Below are 27,489 nucleotides of genomic sequence, written 5' to 3'. Positions count from 1 at the left end.
CATTTATTTCATCTACATTCTTCCATTCTTCCCAGCAGGGGTGACCAGCTTCATGGTTCATGAGCAGGTAGAGAGAGGCAAAGAGAGACCTCTTAGAGAATGTTGGCAAACGTGATTTATTTTTTATTTTTTTGTTAATTTTGAACACAGATTCAGAGGCTGCAGGGTCTGGACATTTTAGAGAAATGGTCAACTGGAAAAGAAGTTCATATGATAGATTGTGCCTTGATGCAGCAGTATTTTTTTTTTTTTTTTTTTTTAGGGAAAATAAGAACATTTTAGAAAGCTAGTCAACTGGAAAAGAAGTTCATATGATAGATTGTGCCTTGATGCAGCAGTTTTTTTTTTTTTTTTTAGGGAAAATAAGAACATTTTAGAAAGCTAATTTTTCTTTAGTTTCTTTGTTTCCTTGGAGTCTGGCTTTACAAAATAACTAAAATTATATGTACAAAGCAGGGAGACATCATTCTTTTCCCTTCCCGCTTTGTTAGCTCTCCTGGCAGATTGTAATGTTTCTGAGTTTCCCCTAGCTGCTCTTCTGGCCAGACGACATGTTTCAATTACTGCAATTACTGTATCATGTTTTATCTCTTTCCTTATTAATGCAAGAACTTAAAGTGAAGAAATCCAACTCTTTACCTCACTGCAACAGAGTTAACAAACACTATTCCTTTCTCTTGTTTCAAGAAACTATGCACCAGGGAGGTTGTTAGATGAGGGTGTCTGGTAGATATCTATTTGGACCTGAGTTGCTTTGCATGTTGTTCAACTGTGCCCCACCAATATCCTTTTACTCTTCTGTTCCCTTGTTTATTTTTTCTGTGCTCTTTAAAAAAAAATCTTCTTTTTCCTCAGCACTTTTTGCAGAACTGTCAGGGACACTCTCAGGTCTCGCTTAATGCAGCTCAAGAGGAGGCAGTGGTTGTAAAGAAATGGTCTAAGAGGAGAGAAAGCATTCTTTGGATATTAATGTTGAATGGCCAGCTGTGGCTAGTGTTGCTTCTTAGAAGTTGGGTCCTCAGATCTTCAGGCACTATGGAACAAAGCATCTCATGATCCTCTTCCTAGATGGAATTTAACATGACCACTGTGGCAAGTTACTGAAATGAAATTTACAAGTCTTAATTTATTCTAGGCTCATACCAATATTGCAAAAACAAACTTTAAAAAGCAGCAACTGGTGAGCACATCCAGGTATCAGGACAACCTCTCTCATAATAAAGAAAAGCAGATTTCAAAAGCTGATTTCTATTTCACATGAAGACTCCAGGGGCTTCACATGCTGTATGTTTCCTTAGTCTTGCTTTACGTAGCTTTGTGCACAGTTAGGGAAAAGGCTGGGTAACTGAACACAACTGATTAATTTTATGAATGGATTCAATCTTCAAAAATGCAAAGAACAACAATTTTATGAATTAATTTGGCACATGGGATGCTGCTGTAAACATGTCAATTAAATTTTGGTACTTGAATCCCCTTTCATGTTTTAATTAAAACATAAGTACCATAGCGTATCATCACAGTTTGGCACAGAGGATACATTTATTCAATTTTTCCTGCTGGAAAGAGAATCACTCTTTTTGGCTTTTCGTTGTAAAGAGATTTAGGAAAGTTAGCACGAGGAAGATATTAGGAATCAAAAAAGGTTATTAAACATGGTCTTGACTTCTGGATTTCTATGCACTCCAGATATAGAATGAGTTAAACAGAAATTATATAGTTTCTGTTGCTCAAATCTAACATTACCTAGTAAGTAGCTAATACTCTATCCTTTAAAATATCCCTTCTCTTTACTTGTTTGCTTTATCCCTGTGGGTATGTGAATGTGACCAAGCACGTGTTAGCCATAGTAGAAGCCATTTTCCTGTTTCTATTTGGTTCTCTCCTCAGCCTTCACATAAGCTCAGATTTTTCCATCCTAAATATGACTTTGCTCCCTCCTTCCATTTCTTTCTAGGAAAAGTAGTCTCTAGTGGAGCCTTCACTCTACCTCTGATTCATTCCTGCCAGTCTGGTTTATGCTCTCTCAGCACTACTGCACTCTTTAAGGTCACTAGGCATGCTAATGACCAAATTAAATGGCCTTTTTTTCTTTCCTCATACTGATTGAGTTCAGTGCCTTATTTGATATTGTTGATGCACTGTTTATGACTTCAGATTTCTTTTGATCCTTAGTCATTTCTGTAACACCCCATTTCCTGGCTCTCTTATTTTTGGGTGGAGTTGCCCATTCAAAGTTCCTGGCCATAGATTCCATTGTTTCTCACTAATATTCTCCTTAGTTGATGGCATAATTACCATTGGTTGTCTATAGTGTTCCATTATGCACAGTCCGTAGGAATTGCTAAATAAACATTTCCTGAATTTAGTTGCGTTAAGATACTCACCAGTCTCCTAGACCCAATGAACCACAGCATTATTCCACTATGGAGTTATTACTTAGTTTCATAAATACCTATTATTTAGAACTTTCTACCATCAATTTTGCCTCTGTAGCTAAGGATCTTATGCAGATAAAGTTAATAATATACCTTATAATTATGATAAATGTATCTGAGTCAAAATCATGACACATAATTTGATGAGACATTTTATAAATGTGATAAAAAGTATGGGGCATCCACTTATTTTATCTTATTATTATTATTTTTTTGAGATGGAGTCTTGCTCTGTCACCAGGTTAGAGTGTAGTGGTGTGATCTTGGCTCACTGCAACCTCCGCCTCCCAGGTTCAAGCGATTCTCCTGCCTCAGCCTCCCAAGTAGCTGGGACTACAGGTTCCCGTCACCATGCCCGGCTAATTTTTGTATTTTTAGTAGAGACGGGGATTCACCATGTTGGCCAGGATGGTCTCGATCTATTGACCTTGTGATCTGCCAGACCCGGCCTCCCAAAGTGCTGGGATTATAGGCATGCGCCACCGCGCCCGGCCATTTTTGTATTTTTTATTAGAGATGGGGTCTTGCTTTGTTGCCCAAGCTAGAGTGTGGTGGTGTGATCACAGCTCACTACTCAGATTCCTGGGTTCAAGCCATTTTCCTGTCTCGTCTCGGTCTCCCAAGTAGCTGGGACTACAGGCACGCGCCACAGCACCCAGCTAACTCTTTAAATTTTTTGTAGAGACGGAGGCCTTGCCATCTTGTCTAGGTTGGTTTTGAACTCCTGGGCTCAAGCTATTTTCCCACCCTGGCTTCCCAAATGCTGGGATTACAGGCATGAGCCACAGCGCCAAGTAAGATCTATTTATTTTAAATGCAGTCATGATTTTCCAGAATATTCTGATAACTTGTGTGGACATTCAACCAACTATTTGGATTGGTTCTTTTCTTCAAAATCTGAATTGCACAGTAACATAATATACCCCAACTATATTATAACTTGTGTCTTCTAAGTAATGTATTTTTTAAAAAGGTAATTTTTTAAAAAGGTAAACTGTTACTTTGCATATATGTCAAAGTAATCTAAACTACTGGGCCACTCTCCTTCTCCTGTTTTTAAATGAAGTACATTCAGAATCTGAGATTTTTAAGACATGTGCTTTTTGTGACAAGTAAGCTGAGATTTAAAATTCCAAATTAAATCTTAATTTCATTTTGCAACTGTAATTACTAGGTCCCATTTTCTCTCTGGGCATAAGATAATTTTTTTAAAAAATTACAGAGATTTAACAGTCAGTGTAGAGGAATAATCATGCTTTAAAATTTTTAGACCAAGCTAAACAAATACTTTAGCCATTATTTTAGGAGAAAATACTAAATAATATCTTCCATATTTTCTATATATCCCCCCAAAAATGACATGGAAACTTACAGAATGAAATGATCTCAGGCACATATATTCTCCAAGGGGTGTTAGAACATGCTGAGATGGATAATGATCTGTCATCATGGAAACACTCTGGAGATGTGTGCTGTGAGCCCACAGCCCTGAAATAGTGCTACTATTATAAAACACTATTTTCTGCAATTGTTTGAGTATTCTGGCTTTCAATCTGGTGGTCTGATTAGCTGTTTAAAGCATTTTCATCATGAATTCTAAGAGCAAAAAAAATTAAATCTTCTTTTTCCTCCAACATTTGTACAATAATGTTAAATATTTTAATCTAAACTGAAATTGGTGTTTTCCAAATGATTAAGTAAAAAAAAAATTTTTTTTTCCTTTTAAGCAAACTAATTGGTTATTATTGAAAGCTCTTAAAATTAAAATATGATATTTTAGCCTAACTTAAAATCTTACTGAAATATAGTATTTTATAATTGGCATGGTTAAAAAAAATTAAGTTGATATAGATATTTACTTGATTTGAAAAGAATTTCATTCTATGTTAGCAACATTTCTAATCCATTCTTTGGAAATGTCTGAATTGCAAATCTCTTAGACCTTCTATCTTCTTATTTGTGTCTAGTCTAGTGTTATTCAATGTAAAATAAAATGTAAGCCCCATAAGTAATTTAACATTTTCTAGTAGCCACATTTTAGAAAACAAAACAGATGAAATCAATTTTTATAATATATTTTGTTTAACTTAGTATATCCAAAATATTATTTCAACAGAAATCAATATAAAATAATTAATGAAATCTTTCTTTTTTGTTTGGGCACTGTCTGTGAAATCCAGTGTGGATTTTACACCTATATGACAGCATATCTAAATTTACAGTAGCCAATTTCAAGTACCCAATAGCTAGTGGCTACTGTATTACGTAGCACAGACCTAGTCAGTCTGATGGCTCTCTTTGGCAGCTGTTTTTAATCCAGCCTTTTACTAGAGTATTTTATGAAAGAAATTCATGAATATGACTGTTTTCCTTTGTCTTTTGTTGGCAGGCATTTAGGCTCACCATGATGAGACTTGCTGTCTACCTTGAATACATGTTTTATGCAGGTGACTAAAGTAGCACAGTGATTATATACTAAGAAACTGATACTACTCAGAAGAATGATTTGTTACACAAAATGGAAGACGTTTTGTTCACAGAACTGTGAGTACTGAACAATACTTGCCAGAGGAATCCATTCGAAAACTGGTCCTGGGTGGCACTTGTTCTGGATGGGAAAATGGGGAATTAAAGTTGAAATTCATTTATGGCATTTTAAAATTCATCTTTACTTTCTTTTTTGTTGCTATCATAACTCCCCCAAACACAATCTTATACTTATGTTTAATAATTTTTTTTCCTCTAAGATCCAAGTTAATGGACAGATTTACCCTGCTTTATGTATGAGCATGTATGTAAATATGTTTCTTTTACATGCATCCAAAATAGAAAAATCTGAATTTTTTTTTAGATCAGGGTAGAATAAGATTACCATTTCTAAATATTAAGTTTTGACTCTCATTATAAGAATACTTATTTGAAAGTAAAGCCAATCTAGAACCTGAAATCTATACAGAAAATATAGGTCCTTAAAAATTAGGTTATAATTTTGTGTCATAAAATGTTGAAATGAAAAGTGGAAAATCCAGTCAATGATTGTATTGATTTATGTACACTAGTCCAAATATTTTGATATTTCCAATTTTCTGGGCAGTTGAAATTATGTATAAGTAGTTGAGTTAAATTGGTTTATTTTAGCAATAGAGATCCTTTATAAGAATTATGATATAATCTATGCTACTTCTAATAGCATAAAAATTCAAAAAAGTGAGTATAAAACACCTTTAAAATGTAGGCATAGCCCACATTTAGAATTCTAGAACCTAGAACAACCTGGTTGCATATTGTGTTCTGGAAGTATTTGGAGACATGTTGCTCTCATGCGTGAACATTTTTCAGGGGTAGGCAAGGCTCCAATTGACATGCTTCATCCTACTCTACATGGTTAAGATGTGCAACTCCTTACTGTGTGTTTGAGAAATGCAGACTTTCACCATGTCTTTATCTCGGACTGCTAAATGTGAAGAAGAACGTAATTAAATTGTCCCTTGATTTTCAATCTGCCTTCTAAATCCCTGGTCTTAATATCATAGTGACAGAGATGCAAGGTACCTTTCATTTCACAGATGGTTAAGACCCAAAATGCTGAGTGACTTGCGTAAGGTATTCTATACTATCTCACAGGAAACTCTTCAAGAACCTTTTTAGAAAACATACGTATTATATCTAAGTTTTAAACTTAATTAGAATGCATTATCCAATAAAACTCTTTCCTGTTTCGTTTTAATATTATTATGAATAAATAATACACTCTTTTCTGACCATGCTATATATTTTTTTCCTAATATCCCCAGATATTCTTCCTGTTCCTTCATGGTTCTGTCAGTAGAGAATTTCCTAAACCACACAACTGGGTTTAATATGAGATGGGCAGAAGATACATGTATGCAAACCTCTGGTCAAGAAATACTTAAGAAGCTAAAGATCTACATTAAGACATGCTGAGTTACTTCTATCTGAGAGAATGGCAGGATATTTTTGCCTCTATGATGAATTTCATGTTAAGTTTACCACATTGTTTTGCTTTTGAATCATGTAAGGAATTACAGATAAAAATTAATTAAACATTACTAAACCTCTCTAAAACATAAATTCACATTGTAGGTAGAAGAACTGTAAAATGTTCTTGCAAGAACCACTCCTCCCACACTTTGAGACTTCAATATGTAAACCACTTGTTGCTTGGAAGAAATTTCATACCATTATTATTATTTTGGTCTATAAAATTAGATATTTATGATATATAATCATCAATCATATGCAATTATTCCTTAAGAGTATTTATAGAGGAGGCAACTTACAGTTTTGAAAGGCAGAGAGTAAGAATATAGTACAATAGAACTCCCCCGTTCTGAATGTGTTGATGACATAATTTTATGAGATAGTTGTACCATATAAAGCACTATGAAAAAAATGAGTATTTTTTCCTTAAACTTCAAAAATTGAAATAAGACCAAAGTCTGGTTGCTTTTTCATTGAGCTTTGTTTCAAATAAAGAGCCAGTTGGCTCATGGAGGGCATAACAATCATTCCTCCCAGGTAAGCTGTGTTTAGCTTTCTGGCAGAATTGCTATTTTTTTATTTTTATTTTTTATTTATTTTTTATTTTTTATTATACTTTAAGTTCTAGGGTACATGTGTACAACGTGCAGGTTTGTTACATATGTGTACTTGTGCCATGTTGGTGTGCTATACCCATTAACTCGTCATTTACATTAGATATATCTCCTAATGCTATCCCTCCCCCCACTCCCCCGACAATAGGAGATCACTTGGACACAGGAACGGGATCATCACACACAGCATTGTTATTTTGTAAGAACCTTCATGTTTGGTGTGGCTGCTTAGGATTATGACTTGAGAAATGTCCTTTTGTCTGTATCAGGGATGGAAGACTGCTACCTTTGAAACACTTCCATTAACTATAAAACTGGTATTTTCTCTCACGAGGACCTACTTGCCATCTAGCACTTAAACTCTGCAGCCTTGACGGTCTCACATTTATTCATGAATATACATTGGGTTAGGTTGTCAACTTGTGCAACCAACAAAATGCTTTGATATATTAAATAACTTTCAGTCAAGAGCTGATGTTTAGAGTTTACTTTTTACTCCTCCCCCTGCCTTCATCCCTTAATTCCAGGATCTTTTAGTTTTAAATTACTGAATGAAATAAATTTATAAGCTCTAGGATTGGATCTGATTTCTAAAATACATGGGGAAAATATGTGTCCTACCACAACTTTTATTTTGCTATCTCTATATTACTTAGCTTACACCATGGTGATTTCCTGTTTCAGAAGGAACCTGTTGGAAATATAAACGCTACTACAGTTACTTAGAAAGCTATCTGCGGATACCTTTTTAAAATTAGATTTCCAAGTTAATAAAAATCTACATATTAAAATGGCAGACACAGCTTAACTGGATTTACTGATCTTCATATCAATATATTATATGCAAAGTAATGCAGAATGTGATATATTAGAAACTCTAGCTAAAAGGCAATTTTTTTCACAGATCAAATCATAACATACATTATACTAAGGATAACAATAATGCTTTTCCCATGAGAAAAGGGTGCAGAGAATTAATCTCTCAGTATAATTGAGGACATTTAAAATGATAACATTATTACATCTTTTTCTATCCTTTTATTTTTCTAATGCTAGAGTCCCTGGTAAAAGTGTTTTAACATTTACTTATCTTATTTTAATATTTCACTAAAGTAAGATTGTGTTCCAGAGAACATACGTGGGGGGTACTTTAACTAATGCCATCGGACATCAGCAGTGTTCGAGCAAATCAGGCCGGGGCTTGATCTAGCAGTGTTCACATGTGAGGGCGTTCTCTGGGAAGGCACGGTGGCCTTTCATCATCACATAATAGCTGCCTGTAGCTATGGCATCCATGAATGTATTTAAACCTTTCTGAAACTTTTTGATATTTCCAGCTTGGCTCAATTGGGTATTTAATTACATGGGAAAAGGAGACTTGGAGTCAGGAAAGCTTGAGCTGAAAGATTTTCACAGGCTTCAGAGCTCTAGTTTTGAGCACCCTAGAGAGATACTACCATATGTGATGTGGCTTCCCCCATCACTTTTCATTTAGAGATTCAAGCGGTGTTCTGCGATGAATAATGTTATTACAGTACCCCATCCTTTCAAGTGGCGCTGTTGTTAGGCTGGGAGACAGTACAAACTACAACTTTTGCTCACTAATAACAAGGAAAGAGCAGCAGAAAACCTGATAGTTTAGAAATACAACCACCCATTTGTGATCAGTCATGAATTACATGTGAATTACAATCCTGAACAATGAAAGAATTCAATAATCGATGAACAACAAAAGAGCAGGGTAACAGCCATAGATGTGAAAATCATAACTGTCCATTTTTTATCTGCCACAAATTATAATTTCATTTCAGATATAGTACTAAAAAACAGTTTGCTTCTCTGTTATACTCTTGAACTGGCCTGTGATCACTTTCGATTGCTACCTTTGCTATGATACTCAGCGCTTATTATTCTAATTCTGAAAAGCAAAATTGATTGTGTGAGCTCTTTTGAAGACATTTCAGAGAAATTTCTGTTCTAAAGAGGTTATACCATAAGGCACATTACACCATATGGATCTTTGACATTTTTATGATTCTACATTTGAGTGATGTCTGACCGCAAAGGAGTGTGGACATGTTGTACCTCATAAATTGTTTACTTATGATAACCAAAGTTCAATGTGAAGAGAAAAAAGTTTGAACAACTTCAGTCATAATTCAACTTGGGTTTAAACCAAGAGACAGAACCCTGAGGGAAGAGTTTCAGGAAATAAGAATGTTTCTTTTCTATTCCTGGTTGCATCTGCTTATTGTTCCAGCTTTCAAGGCTGCAGTGTGGAACAGGCCCAAGAAATGTCCCCATGAGCTGAATGAGAAGACAAACCTTTAGAGTAAGACTGGCTTAAAGAAAAGTGAAGCAACAGGGCAAGGCCCTCTCTCCTGTATCAACAGACCCATCAGAGTGATCAAGACTTAATTTTGTAAGATTCCAAAGTGAGCAACATTCGTTTTCTTTGGGAAGCACTTTATACTGCCTTGCCTATCACAGTTCCTCTTTTCAGTACCAGTATCTAGCTGTAGTTATCTAAGTATAATCTTTCCCAGAAGAAGGAGACAGATGAGATTAACCCCCTTTCAGTTCGGTGTTTATCGTGATGTTGAACCTGACTTATTTTCTGTATTAAGAAAGAGGACTCCATGGCATAGCACTTAAATGTGTAAAACCTTACTACCTATTTTTTTTCTACTTCATTTGTCATGCACTAGATTTGTACATATGTCTAACTTTCTGGGTATAGAAGGAGTTTACTGGGAGTTTGGCTACCAACACAGTCACTAATAAGCCTTTACCTCAAGTTAGGGATAAAATGTGTATAGGCAAACATTCTATCAGCCAAATAAATTAGCTTGAAAAAATTTTTTATCTGAGTAGGTATTACGCTTTTTATTCATGGTGTGTGCATTTAGATATATGCTTTTCTTGAACAGTAATGAGGATTATTCCTTGAATAGATGATATAAAAAGGGAAAACTTGATAATTTATCATTCAAATGAGGACAGTCTAGGGTGGTGAAAAGTGAACTATTGATAATCATGCCAGGGCAGCACAGACAGGGATTGTTCAGGAAACTTCCATGTGTAGTCACCCTACATAGTCTTGTAAGTAACTAGGCCAGTAATAGAAGGTTTCCTATCATATCAGAAATACGTGGTGGATGCAAGGATGCAGTCACACATAGAGAAAGAAGGGAGGAGGAGATGCAGGGGAGAAAACACTAAGGGCCTTTAGAACTACTTTTCTCCAGTGTTAGAAATGGCATATATAGTTCAGCATTAGGAATGTTAGCATACAAACCAGAACGTTCAAGTCATTCCTATTGTGACTGTAAAACAAATTCAAGGCCTTCCTTTATGAGATTCTTGGGAAAAAGACAGAGAAAAGAGAAGAGAAAAATAGCATGGCTTGCCCCACTATGTAAAAGTATTTTCTTTTGTTTTCAGTTTTTAAAATTGCAAGTAGTGGGGACATCAAGAAGTCTATTATCAACAGCGACTATTATTACACACAGAATAGTCATGTTTGTCTAAAAGTCTTTGGTAGAGAGGGAAGTTGGGGAGATTTTTGTTCTTTTCTGGGAATTGACAGTAATGACTTAGGGTCAATGTTTAAATAATTAATATGAAGATCTAGAAGGTCCACTGATCAAAACTTTTTTAGGGACTTTTTGGGCAGAGTTATACTTTTACACATGTAAGTTTAAGCTTATGTGGAATTAAGTAAGTGGGGAAAAATCCTTTTTTTTCTTTTGTTTTGCACAGAGTTTTCCAGCAAGGATTAATGAGATTTCGATAATGCAAAGGTACTTAACATATAACATTCTCTTGATTGAATATCAGTTTTCACGTGGAAGTTGAGAAACTCTCAGTATTTAGTTATTTTTACTGCACAATTTCACACATTAAAATATTGATATCATTTGCTGTGTTGTGTAATGGGGCCTTGTTCAGAAATCGTTTTCCTATGTGTTTGTTTGTTTGTGTCCTCAACTTCACTGTAAGCTTCTAATGAGCAGAGGTTGTTTCTCGTAACTTCTCTTGTGGAGTGCCCTGCAGAGTTCCAGACACATAGTGAGTGTTTCATATATTCTTGTTGATTGATGTGGAGCCTGGAGTTGCCACCTCTGGGCACTGTGCCTAATGTTCTGAAATCAGAGGCGCTGCTAGCCTGCTGGGTGGGAGAACCTTCCTTCCTCTGTCCTGCTCCATTTCCAGCTCATCTTGAGATCTCATGAAGATAGGAGGTATTTCCTATCACAGCATGTACCTGTCATGTCCTGTTTCACGTGGCTCTAGTATCCTATCATCATCTTCATTTGTTTAAAATCACAGCAATTTTTTTCGGGGAATACATCTTTATTAAGATGTCCTGTGCATGGGTATTAAAATGTCAGCATAATCTAATTATGAGTCAAATGAGGCACAGCAGCATTTACATCATTTGATAAATTTCCATCATTTGTAGGGGACTGGTGACTTGAATCCAAATATTTCTTGACAGCCTTGACAGAACAAACATTCTGTAGCTCTGTACAGCTCAGGCTTGTGGGTGGAGGGGTGTCTTTTTATTTGGCGACTGCAACCCAGTTTTGAAAGTGAATGCAAAAATCTCTTTAGCTGTAGACATAGTTGTAAGGAAGGATACCATGAGATCACTATAGGCTAGGGAAAATGTCAAAGGACTCAGTTTAAACAGCTCTGGTTAGGATTTTTTTCCACACTTTCCCTCGTTGCACTGATTTTTTTCCCCCCAGGAAAAGACACAAGAATAAATAGAGCCAAACCTAAATGTTATGCATGTGATTCAAAGGAATAAGAATAGGAATGGTTCCTAATCACAAATTTTAAAATATTGATCTTTTGTTTGGGTATATACATTTTATGATCATTGCATTAAAAAAACCTATTTGAAGATGATGAGAAACAGACTGAGCTTTCCAATCATTAATTAAAATCTTTTTCTTTTAGTATTGCTTTAAACATTTACATGAGAAAATGAAACTTGGAAATGGAAATGTACAGGAGGGCAAAAGGCTTTTTTTTTTTTTTAAACACTCACATATCCGCAAGCAGAGTGAACGGATCAGCTATCCAGAGAGACTAGAGAAAGCGGTGCCATGCTCTCCTGGTATCTTTAATCTTTAGTGGTAAAGCTTTTCCTACCTTGATATGATTTCTATGTTTCATTGACACTCCATTTAGTGTTATGAAGAAATGTGGTAGAAAAGAGAAGGATAGGAAACGCAATGAGCTTGCCCTCTTTTGGCTTCTTGAGAGTTTTGACCCTGAAAACATTACTGTGACCTTAGAAACATTAGAGAGAGCTGATGAAAGCAGGAAGGGGGTGTGATGAGGGCGGCAGCAGCAGTGGCACAGGGAGAGCACTGATGGGGGGCCCACGGGGGGCGGTGAGCTGGGGAGTCAGGATGTTTGCTGTCCCTGTAGCTGTAGAGGGAAAGGGCGATGAAGAGCTACTAGAGGAGGACTGAAAAAGAAAGCTCTGGGAGGTTAAGGCGGACTGGTTACTTGGTTTGTTACAGGTGAGGAGGGGAAAGGCAATGAAGAGAAACAGCAGTGCAAGGGCTGGATAAAGAAATAATTCTTTTAGAGTTGAGAGAGCATCGTGTGCAAGGAAACTGAGGGCACAACAGTATCAGACAACCATAAAGAGAAAACTGGAGATAAATACCAACATTGTTTTTGTCCTGAATCATAAAGCTTTGCATTGGCTAGGAAACTGCAAAAAGGATGGAAGCGAATGATCAGGGAGGAGACAAAAAGCAGGAGGAAGCACCTCTTAATGCTCCCTAAATGCAATCACAAAATTAAACAAGTCAAAGAGGTGAGGATGATATTTTAATCCTATGCATTTCCAACTTCCATCTTAGAACTGTGAACTTTATCTTACTCTCTATTTGTTTACATTCATTAACTTATTTCCCCAGTTAAATGTGTGAGAGCAGGACATATTACTCAACTTTGGTATCTCCTCATAGTGCTGACAGCAAAATGGGCATTCGATCAATACTTGGTTATTGAAGCAGAGAAGGTATTAGAAACTGGGCTGAAATCTTTTCAATTTTTTTCAGTTTAATGAGCATTAATACCCTGAATTCATACTCTGTATTGTGTAGCTAAAAATGCTACTTTGTTCTTACTCTGCTACAGCAAAGACATTCTAATGACACCATCTAAAGATATTTCAGTTGTTCAGAAGGAAAGGAATGAAATCTAGTAGCTCTGATGTAGCTTCTTTTTTTAAAAAAAGTATATGTGGATTTGGGGTGGGGAGATGTTTCATTTTGATATAAATGATTTCTCAATGGCTTGCTGTCGTAACTATTTTTCAACCAAAATTAGTTCTACAAAGAGTTGTAGAGGATGGGGAAAAGGTATTATGTCTGCTTTCCCCTTTACCAGCTGGGTGTATAATTCTCAGCCCCTGAGCTCATCAAAAGAGTAAGCAGATTTGAGATCCTCTGAGATCACACACAATTTAAAACTTGCTATTCATGCTTCAGATGATAAAGTTGGAAACAAGACATTGGTGGAACACTGAAGCAAAGGAAATCAACAGACTGTAAATGGGAGCGCCAGGGACCAAACTCTTCTACGAGGCTGGGTTTCCTGCTCATTTAATACACAGATTCTTACGATACTGTGAGACTCCTGTCCTCTAACATGTGGAGATGACTTGCAAGACGGTAGAAAGAAGCACAACAATGGTGCAAGCAATATGAAAAGCCTTATTTTCTAATGTTTATAAAGTACAACAATTTTAAAAGACCTTCAGATAAGGTGACAAGTGCATACACGATATTTTAAGACTGAATGTTCAAATGTGCCTGACTGCACTGAAGGAGAAGCAGAAAGCTGTGGCAGAGATGATTGGCACCTAGATCAGTACTGCATTCGGAACCAATTGATTTCATGCTTGTGAGTTGGGAAGGCTTGGCTGACATTTTACTCAAGGTCCTAACTTCTTCAATGGCTACATTCAAGGCTCTAAGAAAAATCTATGCTTTAGGCTCAAGATCAGATTAAACAGATTTAAAAAAAAGCCAAACACTTCTTTTCTGTATTTGGTAACCTAAACAAAACCAGCAACCTCACCCCCAAACCCCAAAATATATATTCCTGATTTTCTTCAGGAGATTAGGGGAAGAAAAGTAGGAGATAAAATGTAAGGTGAAAGATATAATAAACCTACTTTTAGAGTCAACAGGCTTTCGAAGATAATTTTAGACCAGCTGGCTCTGCTCTTGAAACACTTTTGAAACTCAGAATATAAAACCATGCCAGATCATTCAGCCTCAATACATCTCCTGGTAGGGCCTCAGCTATTATTAATGTACCCTTGTTTCATGTGGCTTTCACTTACGCCTACTTTCATAAATGGCCCTAGATTTCTCGTAGAGCTCATATGGATCAGGCTTCCGTGGGTCAAAGGCCTCTGTTGAGTCAGGAAAGGAGCTCCTGTGAAGGGCAGGTGGGAAGGGCAGGTTCTGCGGTATGGCCGGAGCAGATAAACTCGTTTGAGGACTGCCTTGATTCTCCCATCGGTCCATTATCTGAAAAGTGAGAGGACAGAGAAAATGACTGACAAATTCTTCCTGGCTCTTTCTCTTGTCACCTTTAGGTTAACCTTTTGTGCCTTGTGGACTTTTCTTCCAGGGAATGGGTAAAACTTTGGTATAAATTCCTTGAAAGAAAAGATTTTATGTCTATGTAAGACAACATCATAAATTGTTATAAATGCAAGTGGTGCCTGACTTTTGAATGCAAACTTATATATAACTTATATAATCTTGTCAACAGTGAGCCGGTAATCTTTGGCAAACCACTTAATTTCTCCGTTTTTTTTCCCCCATAAGATAAAGAAAATGTGTCTCAAGACAAATCATGTGTAAGTGCTTAGAAATGTATGGTATTAGTTGTTCCTTTTCTAAGGTGGTTTCAACATATTACATCACTTTCACTGGAGCAGAAGATGTAGTCATCTACAGATACTCATTTGACACCTACGCATATTGCAACAACCTCCTACGCTTGAGCGTTCAGTTGCTTTCCTCTCAGTTTAGACGTAATTATGCAACCATCTAGGATTCAGGGATTATTCAAAGTCTCCTAGGATGCCTCATTTATTGAGGATCTGGTGGTTCCTCCCCCAGAATTTTGCTACTGATCTTGCTACTTCCATAATTTCTTAAAGACCTGCAGAGTACTTCCCAGTTTATCATGTTCTTTGACATACATGATCTTCTTGGATCCTCACCATAGAACCATGAGATAGAGAAGGCAGAGATTAATACCATTTTTTTTTTTTTTTTATCAGGGAGGAAGACAGGCTCCCTGAGATCACCTATTGGCACTGCCAGCTTCATCTTCATTTATCAACTGATGCCTCATTCAAACTCAGTTTTTCTTTCCTGCTTTGAATAAACCGGCAGTGTATGTAAGATTTAGATTAGTTTGCCCTCCTGTTGAAACTCTGCCCTGAGTACGCATGGTCCTCAGGACAAAGGCCAAACTTCCGAGAGGGGCGTGGCGGGCTCCTCTTGACCTGGGTTCGCTCACCTTCCCCATGTTGGCTGATGGGCTGGCTTCTCATTCTCGAGGACCCACCCGGTTCTCTTCTGCTTTTGAAACTTTGCATACTTCATTTCTCTTTCTACATGTATTTTCCACTCTTCCATCCCCTCTCTCATTTCACCTGGCTACTAGATTCAGAGGAGGTATCTCCTTTCCTAGAAGGATCTTGCTGACCGCCCTGTCCCTCCTACCCCTCACACCACTTCATCACATCCAACTGTGATTACCGTGAGTCTACCCAGCCATGTCTCAAACAGATCAGGCTGGGGACTGGGGCTGCATCTTTCTACTTGTTGTATTACCAATGCATAGTTAGTACTCAGAAAATGTTCATTTAGTGAATGAATAAAAGATGCCCACTTTAAAAAAAACAACAGTTTTGATATACATTACATTGAACTTCGCAGGATTGTAACTTTCTGTCCCCTATGGCACTGTCCTGCTTTAGTTTTCACACCAGCTATATTTTTGTCAGGGCTCCGATTCCAGCTCTGGTCTGTCCATTATCAATATTTTCAAGCTGGAAAGGATGTGAGGTGCCCTATACTCCAGTGTTTTTTAAACTGTGCGCCTGTATAACACCAGAGACACCTGGGGCCTGCCCTGCACACCTGGGACTGGGACTGTGGCAGGGGTTCGTGTTGAGCCAGCAAACTGGAAAAGAAACGGGTCACTGACCCTTCCTTCAATAAGATTGGCTTCATTTTAATTTGTTTTCTATGTGGGCTACTGCCCAAGATTTCATTTGAACAAAGTTTCTATAACTGTCAAGGATGGAAAACCCCTAGTCTAGGTCAATTTCCTCCTATGAAACATAATCTCTAGAAGCATAGAGAGGGTAAGTGGCTTGTCTGAGGCCCAACAGTTGCCAGTGGCAAATCCTGGGTCAGAACCACCCTATAACTCTAACAGAAGTAATCATTTATATAATATCACACTGGGGAGAATAACTGGTAAATATGGTTTGAGTTTTAGTGAATTTTGTGAATTTTCTGCTCAGCAGGCCTTGTGCTCCCATTTGTAAAAATCTCTATGTACTTCACAATTCATTTGATAGCAAAATTCATACAGAAAGCTATTCTGGGTTTCCTTGGTCATCCATTCCGGGTGACCTTGCCAGGATGTGGAAGGCCACATTTGTGGGTAAAGGCATATCCTTGGTAATTTTTCACTTTAGCTGACGTTGGGCACCAGGTGGATGCATTCTAGCTGTGACTTTATCCCTTCTGTTTTCAAATATAAGATACTCAATACTAAAAAGTAAATAAATTAGAAATATGGTCTGGGGAGCTGTAGTATCTCCCATTTGTCATCATAGGGCTTCAGCAAATGTCTATTTCTTTCTCCCATATTCCGTTGAGGGTTACTTCATACCCACATGTGTCTTGCTGGTATGTGTATTCTTCATGTACAGTCATTGGACATGCTTCATATGAAATATTGGTGTTTCTAAAAAACAATCTTAAAACTACAGAACAAGTAATGCTTTGGGCACTGTTTGGGAAGGCTGCCATGGCAGATTGACAAATTCTACAATTTCTGTAGCACAGAGATTGGGGAATTAGTCAAGAGTCCAGTTCATGCTTAGCAAAGCATTCACAATTTTCTGCTGTGACATTCATTAACCCTTGAGTCACTCTGTCAGGGTTTCCTAAAAGACTGTAAAGCAGAAAATCACTGCACCCAAGAAAAAGCAGACATACTATTCTGTTCCCCATCACCTCCTGCCCTGCTCCCTCCTAAATGGAGTTACCTGGTGACTCCTACCCAGAAGACCATGGGGCAAATCACCTGCCCCGGGGTCAGAGGTCACCCCCTTAGCTGGGGCTGGTGTGCTGGCCCGACTGCACGTTCTGAGGGGTGGATTCCGTTGACTCTTCCCTACTTCCTTAGACACTTTGGTCTCTGGACTTTTGCTTTCTACCTGGGACACTCACTCTGTGCTCCTTTCTACCTTCATGAACCCCCTGCATTCTGATCCTTTCCCCTTACTGAGGTAGATGGGCCTCACTTGGTCTGCCTAGCATCTTCTTGGCCTTTGTCTGTTTAGAGTTTTTGTTACCTGCCAGGTGTTTATGTCTCAACAAGCTTCTTTTTGGGCCACTCTTGTCCAGTCCCAGTGGTGTCCACACCCAGGCCAATGTTTATAAACATCTCACTAGAATAAGCACAAATGGAAATAAAGTTGTTTTCTATAGCTGAGAGAAGTCTGTATCTTTGCTGGCCTTGGTGAATGAATGGATGTCTGTGAAACTTTATGAAAGGACAGCCACTGAAATATCAGTGAGCAGCCTGGACATACAGTCCACACCCAGGCATCAAATAGTAAAGAGATTATGAAAGAGGCAGGCCCCTCTCCCCTACTCCCATGAAATGCTCTGCTCAGAAACTGTTTTCTTACTGTAGAAAGTGGAGTAGTTTAAATCCTCCCCCTCACTATTTTGGGCAAGGTTGGAAGATGACGGCATTTATCTTGATTCTGTATCTGAAGAATGCACTTGATCCTTTCCAGATGAAGAGAATGAGAACTCACTACTTTAGCATATTACTTGTTCAACAGGAAGCGACTATCTTGACATGGAATAGCATGAGATGTGGATCAGTAAGACAGAAAAGAGTCAGGGAGTCACAGAAGACTAGGAGGAAGCTAGATCTCACCCCATATAACGTTTCCTTATTCTGATCCAAGATATCATCAATCCTCCACCTAGCATCTTCCTGGCCTTTACCTATTTAGAGTTTATGTTACTGGTCACATGATTATTTCTCAACAAGCTTCTTATTGGGCCTCTCTTGTCCAGTCCCAAAGTGTCCATGCCCAGGAAAGTAGGACTGGATAAGAGAAGGCCAATAAGGGCCACACTCAGAGGACAGTGTGTATAAGCCCACATACTGTGGGTATATTGTTATACACTTGTTTTGATTAATAGTTCAGTCAACTATGTTCATTTCATAGAGCATCCTTAAGTGACTTGGTAAAAGCTCATAAATGGAGGGTCTGCTTCCTGTGGTGATAGTACTTCATGTTTTCAAGCTCAGCATGTAGAGGCAACATGTTTTAAGCACCTTACATAGATTAGCTCGTAGAATTCCTCACAATAACCAAGTGAGAGGGTGTTATTATCTCCATTTTACAGATACAGAACTTGAGACTCTGATAGCTTACATAGCTAGCTCAAGTCATCTAGTTAGGGAAAGAAGCAAAAGTTGAGTCCAGGCAGAATGCCTTTAGTGCCAGCACCCTAAACAAGTATATTAATGCCACACTTCCTCTCATTATAGTCCTCAAGAGTTTCCAGTAGATACATGGAAGACATTAAATCTATAGCCTTCTACCTTCCTTTGTCTATGCCCTGGAAGTCCAAGCCTTAGCTTTTGTAGAAATACATGGATTCGGGATTAATTGTACATTGAGTTCTATAAAACATTTTTTGGAATTATTGACTATGAATGTAATTACGATAATGACAGCAAATGCTGCAATTATACCAAATGACATAATTTGGTATAAATGTGGGACGTATAAGGAAATCACTAGATTGCATAATTGTAGCACCATGATGAGGTCGCAAGGTTCCTTGTTAAATTAGATAAAGATGTGTATAACCACAGAGCACAGATTTAAGTTTGGTGGTGAAAGGAAGAAACTATTTAGACATTGGTTAAGATAAACCAAATTTCTTTTTAAACATTTAAAAGTATCTCTTTTCAAAATCATATGCATCCTTAAGTGATTTGCTAAGCTTAAATAGGACTGGTTTTCCCATCTAATGTTCTTTGTGGACCAGATGAGTCAAATCCTAAATGAGGTCCTGTTCAGGGAGAGTGTTCTGCTTTGCTGCAGCCTCTTCCGGTCATGGATTTCACATATCCCAGTTAGGGTAGAGTATTCTAACACACAAAATGGGATCCCAGAAAACCAGTCCCAGCTCTTGGGACTTGGGCAATTAATAGTTTCAATCTATCAGCAAGTGAAGACCATCTCTAACTGCTAAGCCAACTTGGCTAGCCTAGCTCTGCAAAAAGATTGTTAAAACCCACCAGCTTCCTATATTGGCACAGACATTTTAGCATGTTTCATAGGGAAGTAGGCCTAGAGTAGTCAGATGATGGTAGAGATCTTCAGTATCTGAAGAAGATTCAGAAGCACCATTTTGAGTGATTGTCAGGTGTGACAGAATATATATACAGTTTACAGAGCTTAAATATACGTGTGTGTGTATATATATACACATATGTGTACACACAAAGACATATACACACACATTATATGCACATATACACATACATGTTTTATATATATACACACATACAAAGCTAACATAGATAGACATGACACATACACATATGTAGCTCTGTAGACATTAAAATGTAAATGTAAATATATACAGAGTTAAATTTTTTGTGGACTAGATTTAATTTGCAGGTCAAGACTTCTGGACCTATAGTTTGTATTATTTCTAAAAATTCCATGTATGAAGACTACATAATATTGTGGACAGGAGAAAAACAAAAGGTTTCTAAAGTAGTTTCATTACATTAGGCTGCATAGTGTTAATGTTCATTTTGCAAGTATATATTTTAAAAGGGCAGAATTGTTTTTATAGGAAGGTAAGATGAGTGACTCTTGTACTTGTGGGATAGACACAAGACAAAGGGACACAGAGGATTTATTTTTTTGACATCACAGACTTCTAGAGTTGAAAGGGATTTTGAGGTCACCAAATTCAACTTTTATTTAATGAAATTGCAATAGTAAGTAGAAATAAAGAAAGAAGCATAATAATTCCAACTTACAGGCTTTGGAGTTTTCCATGGAGAAAAGAAACCTGTAATAAAGAAAACAATATTTGAACTTTGAAAATATTGCCCACTGCCACTTACGGGTGGCATGATATTAAGATAATTGTAATTGATTTTAAATTAGTTAATAGCCAACAATAACAATAACAAACTTCTGCCTGGCTGTATCATTTTCTTCAAGGAGCTCAAAATCAAATAATTTCACTGGAATTGTATTAATGATTCTAAGAACATTCCTTATTGGGCAACTGAAGATGCTAAGGCACAGAGAAGGCAAGTGAACATATATCAGATGGTCAGGGCTTGACAAGGTTCGAAACTCAGTTACCCTTAGGGATTTCTATTGCACAGCCTTAGTGGGAGAGAGAGAGAGGATATTGACATACATTTTGATTTCAAAGGTAAATATCTTTGCTTAGTATAAGAAATGATTGTTTTATTTACCTGCTTTATGTGGTTAAAAATCAATTAATAAGCTTTCATTATTCCTAAATTTAAAAATAATGTATATACCTACATTATGAATTAGGTTCCACTATAAATTTTTGTGAGTGTTTCTCCACTGAGATGGGGCAGATTTCTATCTTTGTGTCCCAGTACTAGCAAATATTTTGTGTGAAGAGCTCAAAATGTTTGTTAATTGAATGAACCATGTATCATGGAAGAAGCCTTTTTTACCCAAAGTATTGATCTCTTTCTATTATCACAATATATAATGATTTGAGTGACCCTGTTGTGATTCAAATGATTAAGATAATTAAAAGTAAAGGATAGATTAATTCCCTTTTTAAAAATTATGATTTTAGCATATGAAATCAATTTTTTAAAGCTGATAAAAACAAGCTTAAAATAGAGGGAGAGGGCACTGCCACATGCTGGTCCTAACAATCCAAAACTTAATCGAGCACATAGAACAAAGTCATATCTTTTCATGTATCTTCCTTCTTTCAACAATTTTCACTTAAGTTAATATCAGGTAGTTTCTGATCAAATCCCTAATAAAAATGAATACTGAAAACATGCCACATACTATGTTTTCATCTTTAAAACAGACTTGTTCAAAATGGGCATAGTTGACAACTATTCCTCTTTTCATTTGCAGGAAATATCTGTAGAAATCGGGATACATAGTTATCTACACACATTAAGGAATCCTACTCAACATGGCAAAAATAGTAACTGTACCACAATGCATTGTTGTGAATAAGTGATGATTAATTTTATGAAAAGAGTTAAACTGGGCTGGGTGCAGTGGCTCACGCCTATAATTACAGCACTTTGGGAGGCCAAGAAAGGCAGATCACCTGAGGTCAGGAGTTTGAGACCAGCCTGGCCAACATGGCAAAACCCTGTCTCTGCTAAAAATATAAAAATTAGCCAGGCGTGGAGGCATGCACCTGTAATCCCAGCTACTTGGGAGGCTGAGGCAGGAGAATTGCTGAAATTCAGGAGGCAGAGGTTGCAGTCAGCCAAGATCCCACCACTGCACTCTAGCCTGGGCAACAGAGTGAGACTCTGTCTCAAAAAGAAAAAAAAGTTAAACTATATAATCCATCATGTTTCTAAGCTTTCCTTAGAACCTAGAGTTAAGTCTAATGTTAGGGGGGAGAGGGGAGAGATTGCATTGGGAGTTATAGCTGATGTAAATGACGAATTGATAGGTGCTGACGAGTTGATGGGTGCAGCACATCAACATGGCACAAGTATACATATGTAACAAACCTGCACGTTATGTACATGTACCCTAGAACTTAAAGTATAATAATAATTAAAAAAAAAAAAGAAAAAAAAGTTTAATGTTTAGGGGTAATAACCATCTTACCCAAGAAGCTTGGTAAAATTAGCTCTCTTTCTGTCTTACATATGTTGTTCAGTATTTCTCTTTCCAATTAATAAAAAAATTATGTTCACTGTATGGTTTATAAGGATTTAATTGCATCCTTTTTGGGAAGAGTTGACAGTAAAAATTACAGATAAATAAATACATTTATCTCCTTGACTCATTCTGTAAAATACCAATGAAAACAATTCAACCATGGGTTTAAAAGTGAAACAAATTTTAACCTATTGGCTGATTAAGCATTGTCTTCAGTGAAGTATAAAATTTGTTTGCTGTTTTATGGAATTGCCAGCAATAGTACTTTTGAGAAAAGACGTTTATGTATTTTCACAATGTCAAAATATTCAATTATTTCCTGTACTTTCTTTGTGTCGTCACCTTCTTCCTGCAATGCCCAAACAGACTTTGAGTATTTGCTATTTCACATTTGACGGGTGCTGGGATTCTTAGACTTTGATAAAGAGGTATTGAAAATAGTTCCTCTTAATGGTGCTCTCATCTCCACATGAGACGTTATCTTAAAAGATGATTTTCCCTCCTATAAAAAATGTATAATCATCTACCTTCTCAGGAGTTATGGTGTCAGAACTAAAATGGTGTAAGCAGGAGCCTGGCAGAGAAGAGACAAGGAGAGAGGGTGTTTAATTTGACTGCCCTTCATCATGGGTACTTGGGCTCCTCATTCTTCTAAGGCTGATTCATTCAGTCTGACTTCAGACCATTGGTGCAACCCAGGGCTCCTTTACTGCTCACGTGATGGCAGTTTCTGGAATATTTCTAATGCTGAGTTGTACTGCAGAAGCTTCAGTCTCTGAAGCAATAGTAGCCCTTTCTGAATCATTGTTAAAAAGAAGTTGCTTGCTGCAGAGTAAGGAATTTCATGTGGTAAGAGAGAGCATCAGAATAATTTCCTAAAAAAAAAAAAATACTATTTTTGTTTATTTGTCAAATTATTAATCATGCTACAAACATTTAAATTAAGATGAATGTAAAACATTTATTTTGGATATACTCAATTTGGTCCTGATGAAGAGAGAAGGTCAAATTTTCTATGTGATTGAACTCCAACTTTCTGCTGAACTTCATGGGAAGTTGTGGGTCAAACTGCTATAAATGTCTTGTATGGTTTTGTGGGGATGGCCCCTCTAGGAAATCTAATCTATTTCAAATAAAATTAAAAAGGATTAAAAACCAAATCAAAACTTTCAAATCCTTGAAGAGACATGCTGGTTATTATATTGAGCTTATTTCTGAAATTATTCTGGTAGGGCACAGATCACAAAAGCAAGATAAGACTTCCGTGATCTAGGAAGTTTTGCATATACGTGTATTGTGTGTTGAATCTCCACACTATGTGAATGGAATAATCTCTATTGGGCATGATTATTTAAAAACTGCTTGCTAAATTTTGCCTTTGCTGCTTGCCTCACAGATGATAGGGACACTATTCCTCTCATCCCCTAGAAACTACTATACCTCACTTGGCGTCCTAGCCTTTCTCAAGTCTAAGCATTTTTCTAGGCTTGGTTCATCTGAGAATATTAATTTTGGGGTACCTCATCATCCATTTTCATAGGGAAACAGAAACAGAGATACAGACAACCTTTTCTTCAGCCTTTCTGAGTTGAGGTAGTCCATTACAAAACCAAGTTTATGGAAAAAGAGCCATATTCTTTTAAATAGTAGTAATAGTAATAGTTTGTTTTAGTTTCTGGCCTTTATTTCCCCTACTTCTATAGAAAGCTGTATATTAGAATTCTCTGGTAGGATTAAACTTTTTTTATAATGACCTGACTCATGTTTTTCATACTGATCATTTATTGACTTTTATCCTGAGCAACTTGTTGTGTGTTTGAGTGTGCATTTGTGTGTGTACAAATGCAAATGTATTTATTTGAGCTTCAGTCTTATGACAAAAGCAAAAGAGCTCAAGATACAGTTATAAGTTAAATGAAATATGGATAAGAACATAAAACAAAAAAGAGAATAAATGGAAAAATTTAGATGTAGTTAATATAGAAACTAGATGCATTTTTAAAATTTATTTTTTAAACAGATGCATTTTAATATAAAACACAAAACTGAATTATACCTGTAAAATCTGTCTTCTTTGGAACCAGAAATAAAACTAGAATATATTTGTAACTCTGCATCTAAGAGCACAGTGAGATGGGCAGAGAAACAGACACACCTTGCAGATTGTTTAGGCAGGAAATCCTGGTACTTGAAAATGACAGAAGAAAAAAGACAACACTGATTTCATTATTGAAATGTAAATTGAATCTACATGTCAACTAGATACAATTTTTTTTCTTGAGACAGGGTTCCACTTGGTCACCCCAGGCTGAAGTGCAGTGGTGTGATCTTAGCCCACTGCAACCTCTGCCTCCCAGGCTAAAGTGATCCTCCCACCTCAGCCTCCCGAGTAGCTGGGACCACAGGCACCTGCCTCCATGCCCGGCTAATTTTTGTATTTTTAGTAGAGATGGCATTTCCCCATGATGATCAGGCTGGTCTCAAACTCCTGGCCTAACATGATCTGCCCACCTCAGCCTCCCAAAGTGCTGGGATTACAGATGTGAGCCACTGTGCCTGGCCCTATGTTGTGGGAAGTCAGGGACCCTGAACAGAGGGACTGGCTGGAGCCGCAGCAGAGAAATTGGCTAATCACATTAATGATTTAAGACAGTCTGTTATTTGGCTTGGCGATTGGCTTATGAACCTCGAACATTGCATGCAAATGCAGTATGATTGGAATACTTCTGATTTCTGTATCACACCATATTCCTACAACGAGACTGATCATTCATGGGAAATGGTCAAAGGACACTTTCTGGGTAGGGAAGATAATTTATCCTTGGACAAAACCAAACTAAAGAAACAAATTTTTGAAGCCTCTCAAGCTCATTTATCCATTGTTCCTGGAGCTGAGGCATTAGATCAGGTGGCAGAAAGTCTTTCTGGACAAAACCTCACGACTTGGATTAAGTCTACTGGGGGCTCCACTGTGGTAAATTTTGGAATTATGTTTCTCTGTTTAATTGATTTGTTTTTAGTGTGCCAGAGCAGCCAAAGGATCCTGAATCAAAATCGAGAGAACGAACAAGGCTTCATCGCCATGGCACATTTCTATAAAAAGAAAAGGAGAGGTGTTGCGGGAAGTCAGGGACCCCAAACGGAGGGACTGGCTGGAACCATGGCAGAGGAACATAAATTGTGAAGATTTCATGGACATTTATCAGTTCCCCAAATTAATATTTTTATAATTTCTTATGCCTGTCTTTAATCTCTTAATCCTGTTATCTTTGTAAGCTGAGATTGTACGTCACCTCAGGACCACTATTGTACAAATTGATAGTAAAACATGTGTGTTTGCACAATATGAAATCAGTGCACCTTGAAAATGAACAGAATAACAGTGATTTTAGGGAACAAGGGAAGACAACCAAATGTCTGACTGCCTGCAGGGTCAGGCAAAATAGAGCCATATTTTTCTTCTTGCAGAGAGCCTACAAACGGATGTGCAATTAGGAGAGATATCACTGAATTCTTTTCCCAGCAAGGAATATTAATAATTAACACCCTGGGGAAGGAATGCATTCCTGGGGGGAGGTCTATAAATGGCCGCTCTGGGAGTGTCTGTCTTATGCGGTTGAGATAAGGACTGAAATATGCCCTGGTCTCCTGCAGTACCCTCAGGCTCTCTAGGGTGGGGAAAAACCCCACCCTGGTGAAATTAAGGTCAGAACGTTTCTCTGCTCTTGAACCCTGTTTTCTATTGTTTAAGATGTTTATCAAGATAATACATGCACAGCTAAACATAGACCCTCATCAGTAATTCTAATTTTGCCCTTTGCCTTGTGATCTTTGCTTTGCCCTTTGCCTTGTGATCTTTATTGGCCTCAGAAGCATGTGATCTTTGTGACCTCCTCCCTGTTCATACATTCCATCCCCTTTTGAAGTCCTTAATAAAAACTTAGTAGTTTTGTGGCTCAGGTGGGACATCACAGACCTACCAAAATGTGATGTCACCCCCGGAGGCCCAGCTGTAAAATTCCTCTTTGTACTCTTTCTCTTTATTTCTCAGACTGCCCAACACTTAGGGAAAATAGAAAGAATCTACATTGAAATATTGGGTGCAGTTTCCCCCGATAGCCCTAAATACAATTTTTAATGAACTGCAGAAATATGGTTGCCAGATAAAATATATACCCAGTCAAATTCAAATTTCAGAGAAAACAATGAATAATTTTTGGGGTATAAGTATGTTCCATATATAGCATGAGACATATACTACATTGGACATACTGCTATTAAAAATTATTTGATACTTCTGGAAACTATTCATACTAAAAAGTTACTCATTGTTTATCTGAAATTCAATTTAATTAGGAATTCTATGTTTTTATTTGCTAAATCTGGTCATCCCATGTAGGGAACAATTTATATATGTCCCCGGTAACTATTTTAAAATAAAAACACAATAGTAACATCTACTGTAGGTAATATTTATTTCATTTGAAAAAAAAAACCCTGAAAATATTTACTATTTTCTTTATTGTCAGGAATCTTGATTTTGAGAAACCTTAGAACATTGCATTTGCTATACAGATCATTGCATTGTGCTGCTGCCTTCTCATTGGGATCCTGGACTGAGGTCACCTCATGCGATACAGGATGCCGTGGCCAATGCTAGTGCCACAAAAGGCCATTTTCAAATTGCTTGATGCAAATTACAGAGTGGCGCTTTTCAGAACTTACTTCTCCTGACACATGATAACCAAAATGAAAGAACATCAATGTCTTCACAGCAGATCTGAAGTGGAGATCTCCTATCTGGGTGTGCATTTGTGTGGTAAGAGTTTTATTATTATTTATTTTCACAGGGCAAAAAGATGATGAACTTTCTTAAAATCACACCAATTAAATAAGAGTTCAAAATATAATGAAGAGCAACTGTAATCCATCATGATATTGTCAATTTGGAATAACACCAAGACAACTTTTCTTTTTCCTTTTTTTTTTTTTTTTTTGAGATGGAGTCTTGCTCTGTCGCCCAGACTGGAGTGCAGAGGTGTGATCTCAGCTCACTGCAATCTCTGCCTCCTGGGTTCCAGCAATTCTCCTGCCTTAGCCTCCCAAGTAGCTGGGACTACAGGTGCACACCACCACGCCCAGCTAATTTTTGTATTTTTCAGTA

General features: G+C 37.3%; 1 protein-coding gene across 1 annotated transcript in view; it reads right to left on the bottom strand.

Moving 5' to 3' along the window:
• The window catches only part of MAGI2 (membrane associated guanylate kinase, WW and PDZ domain containing 2), a 1,457,999-nt gene that overhangs the window by 120,766 nt on the left and 1,309,744 nt on the right, over positions 1-27,489 (bottom strand). The window contains exons 11-13 of the mRNA XM_011927762.1: positions 20,444-20,475; positions 14,436-14,625; positions 5,005-5,046 (exon numbers count right to left, since the gene is read on the bottom strand). Of these exons, the coding sequence (XP_011783152.1) occupies positions 5,005-5,046; positions 14,436-14,625; positions 20,444-20,475 (264 nt within the window). The remainder of the gene's footprint in view (positions 1-5,004; positions 5,047-14,435; positions 14,626-20,443; positions 20,476-27,489) is intronic.

The sequence above is a fragment of the Colobus angolensis genome, unplaced genomic scaffold (genome assembly GCF_000951035.1).
Source record: "Colobus angolensis palliatus isolate OR3802 unplaced genomic scaffold, Cang.pa_1.0 Scaffold74, whole genome shotgun sequence".
NCBI classification, from domain to species: Eukaryota; Metazoa; Chordata; class Mammalia; order Primates; family Cercopithecidae; genus Colobus; species Colobus angolensis.
The sequence above is the reverse complement of the archived record's forward strand: the minus strand, read 5'-3'. Positions and strand labels throughout refer to the sequence as shown.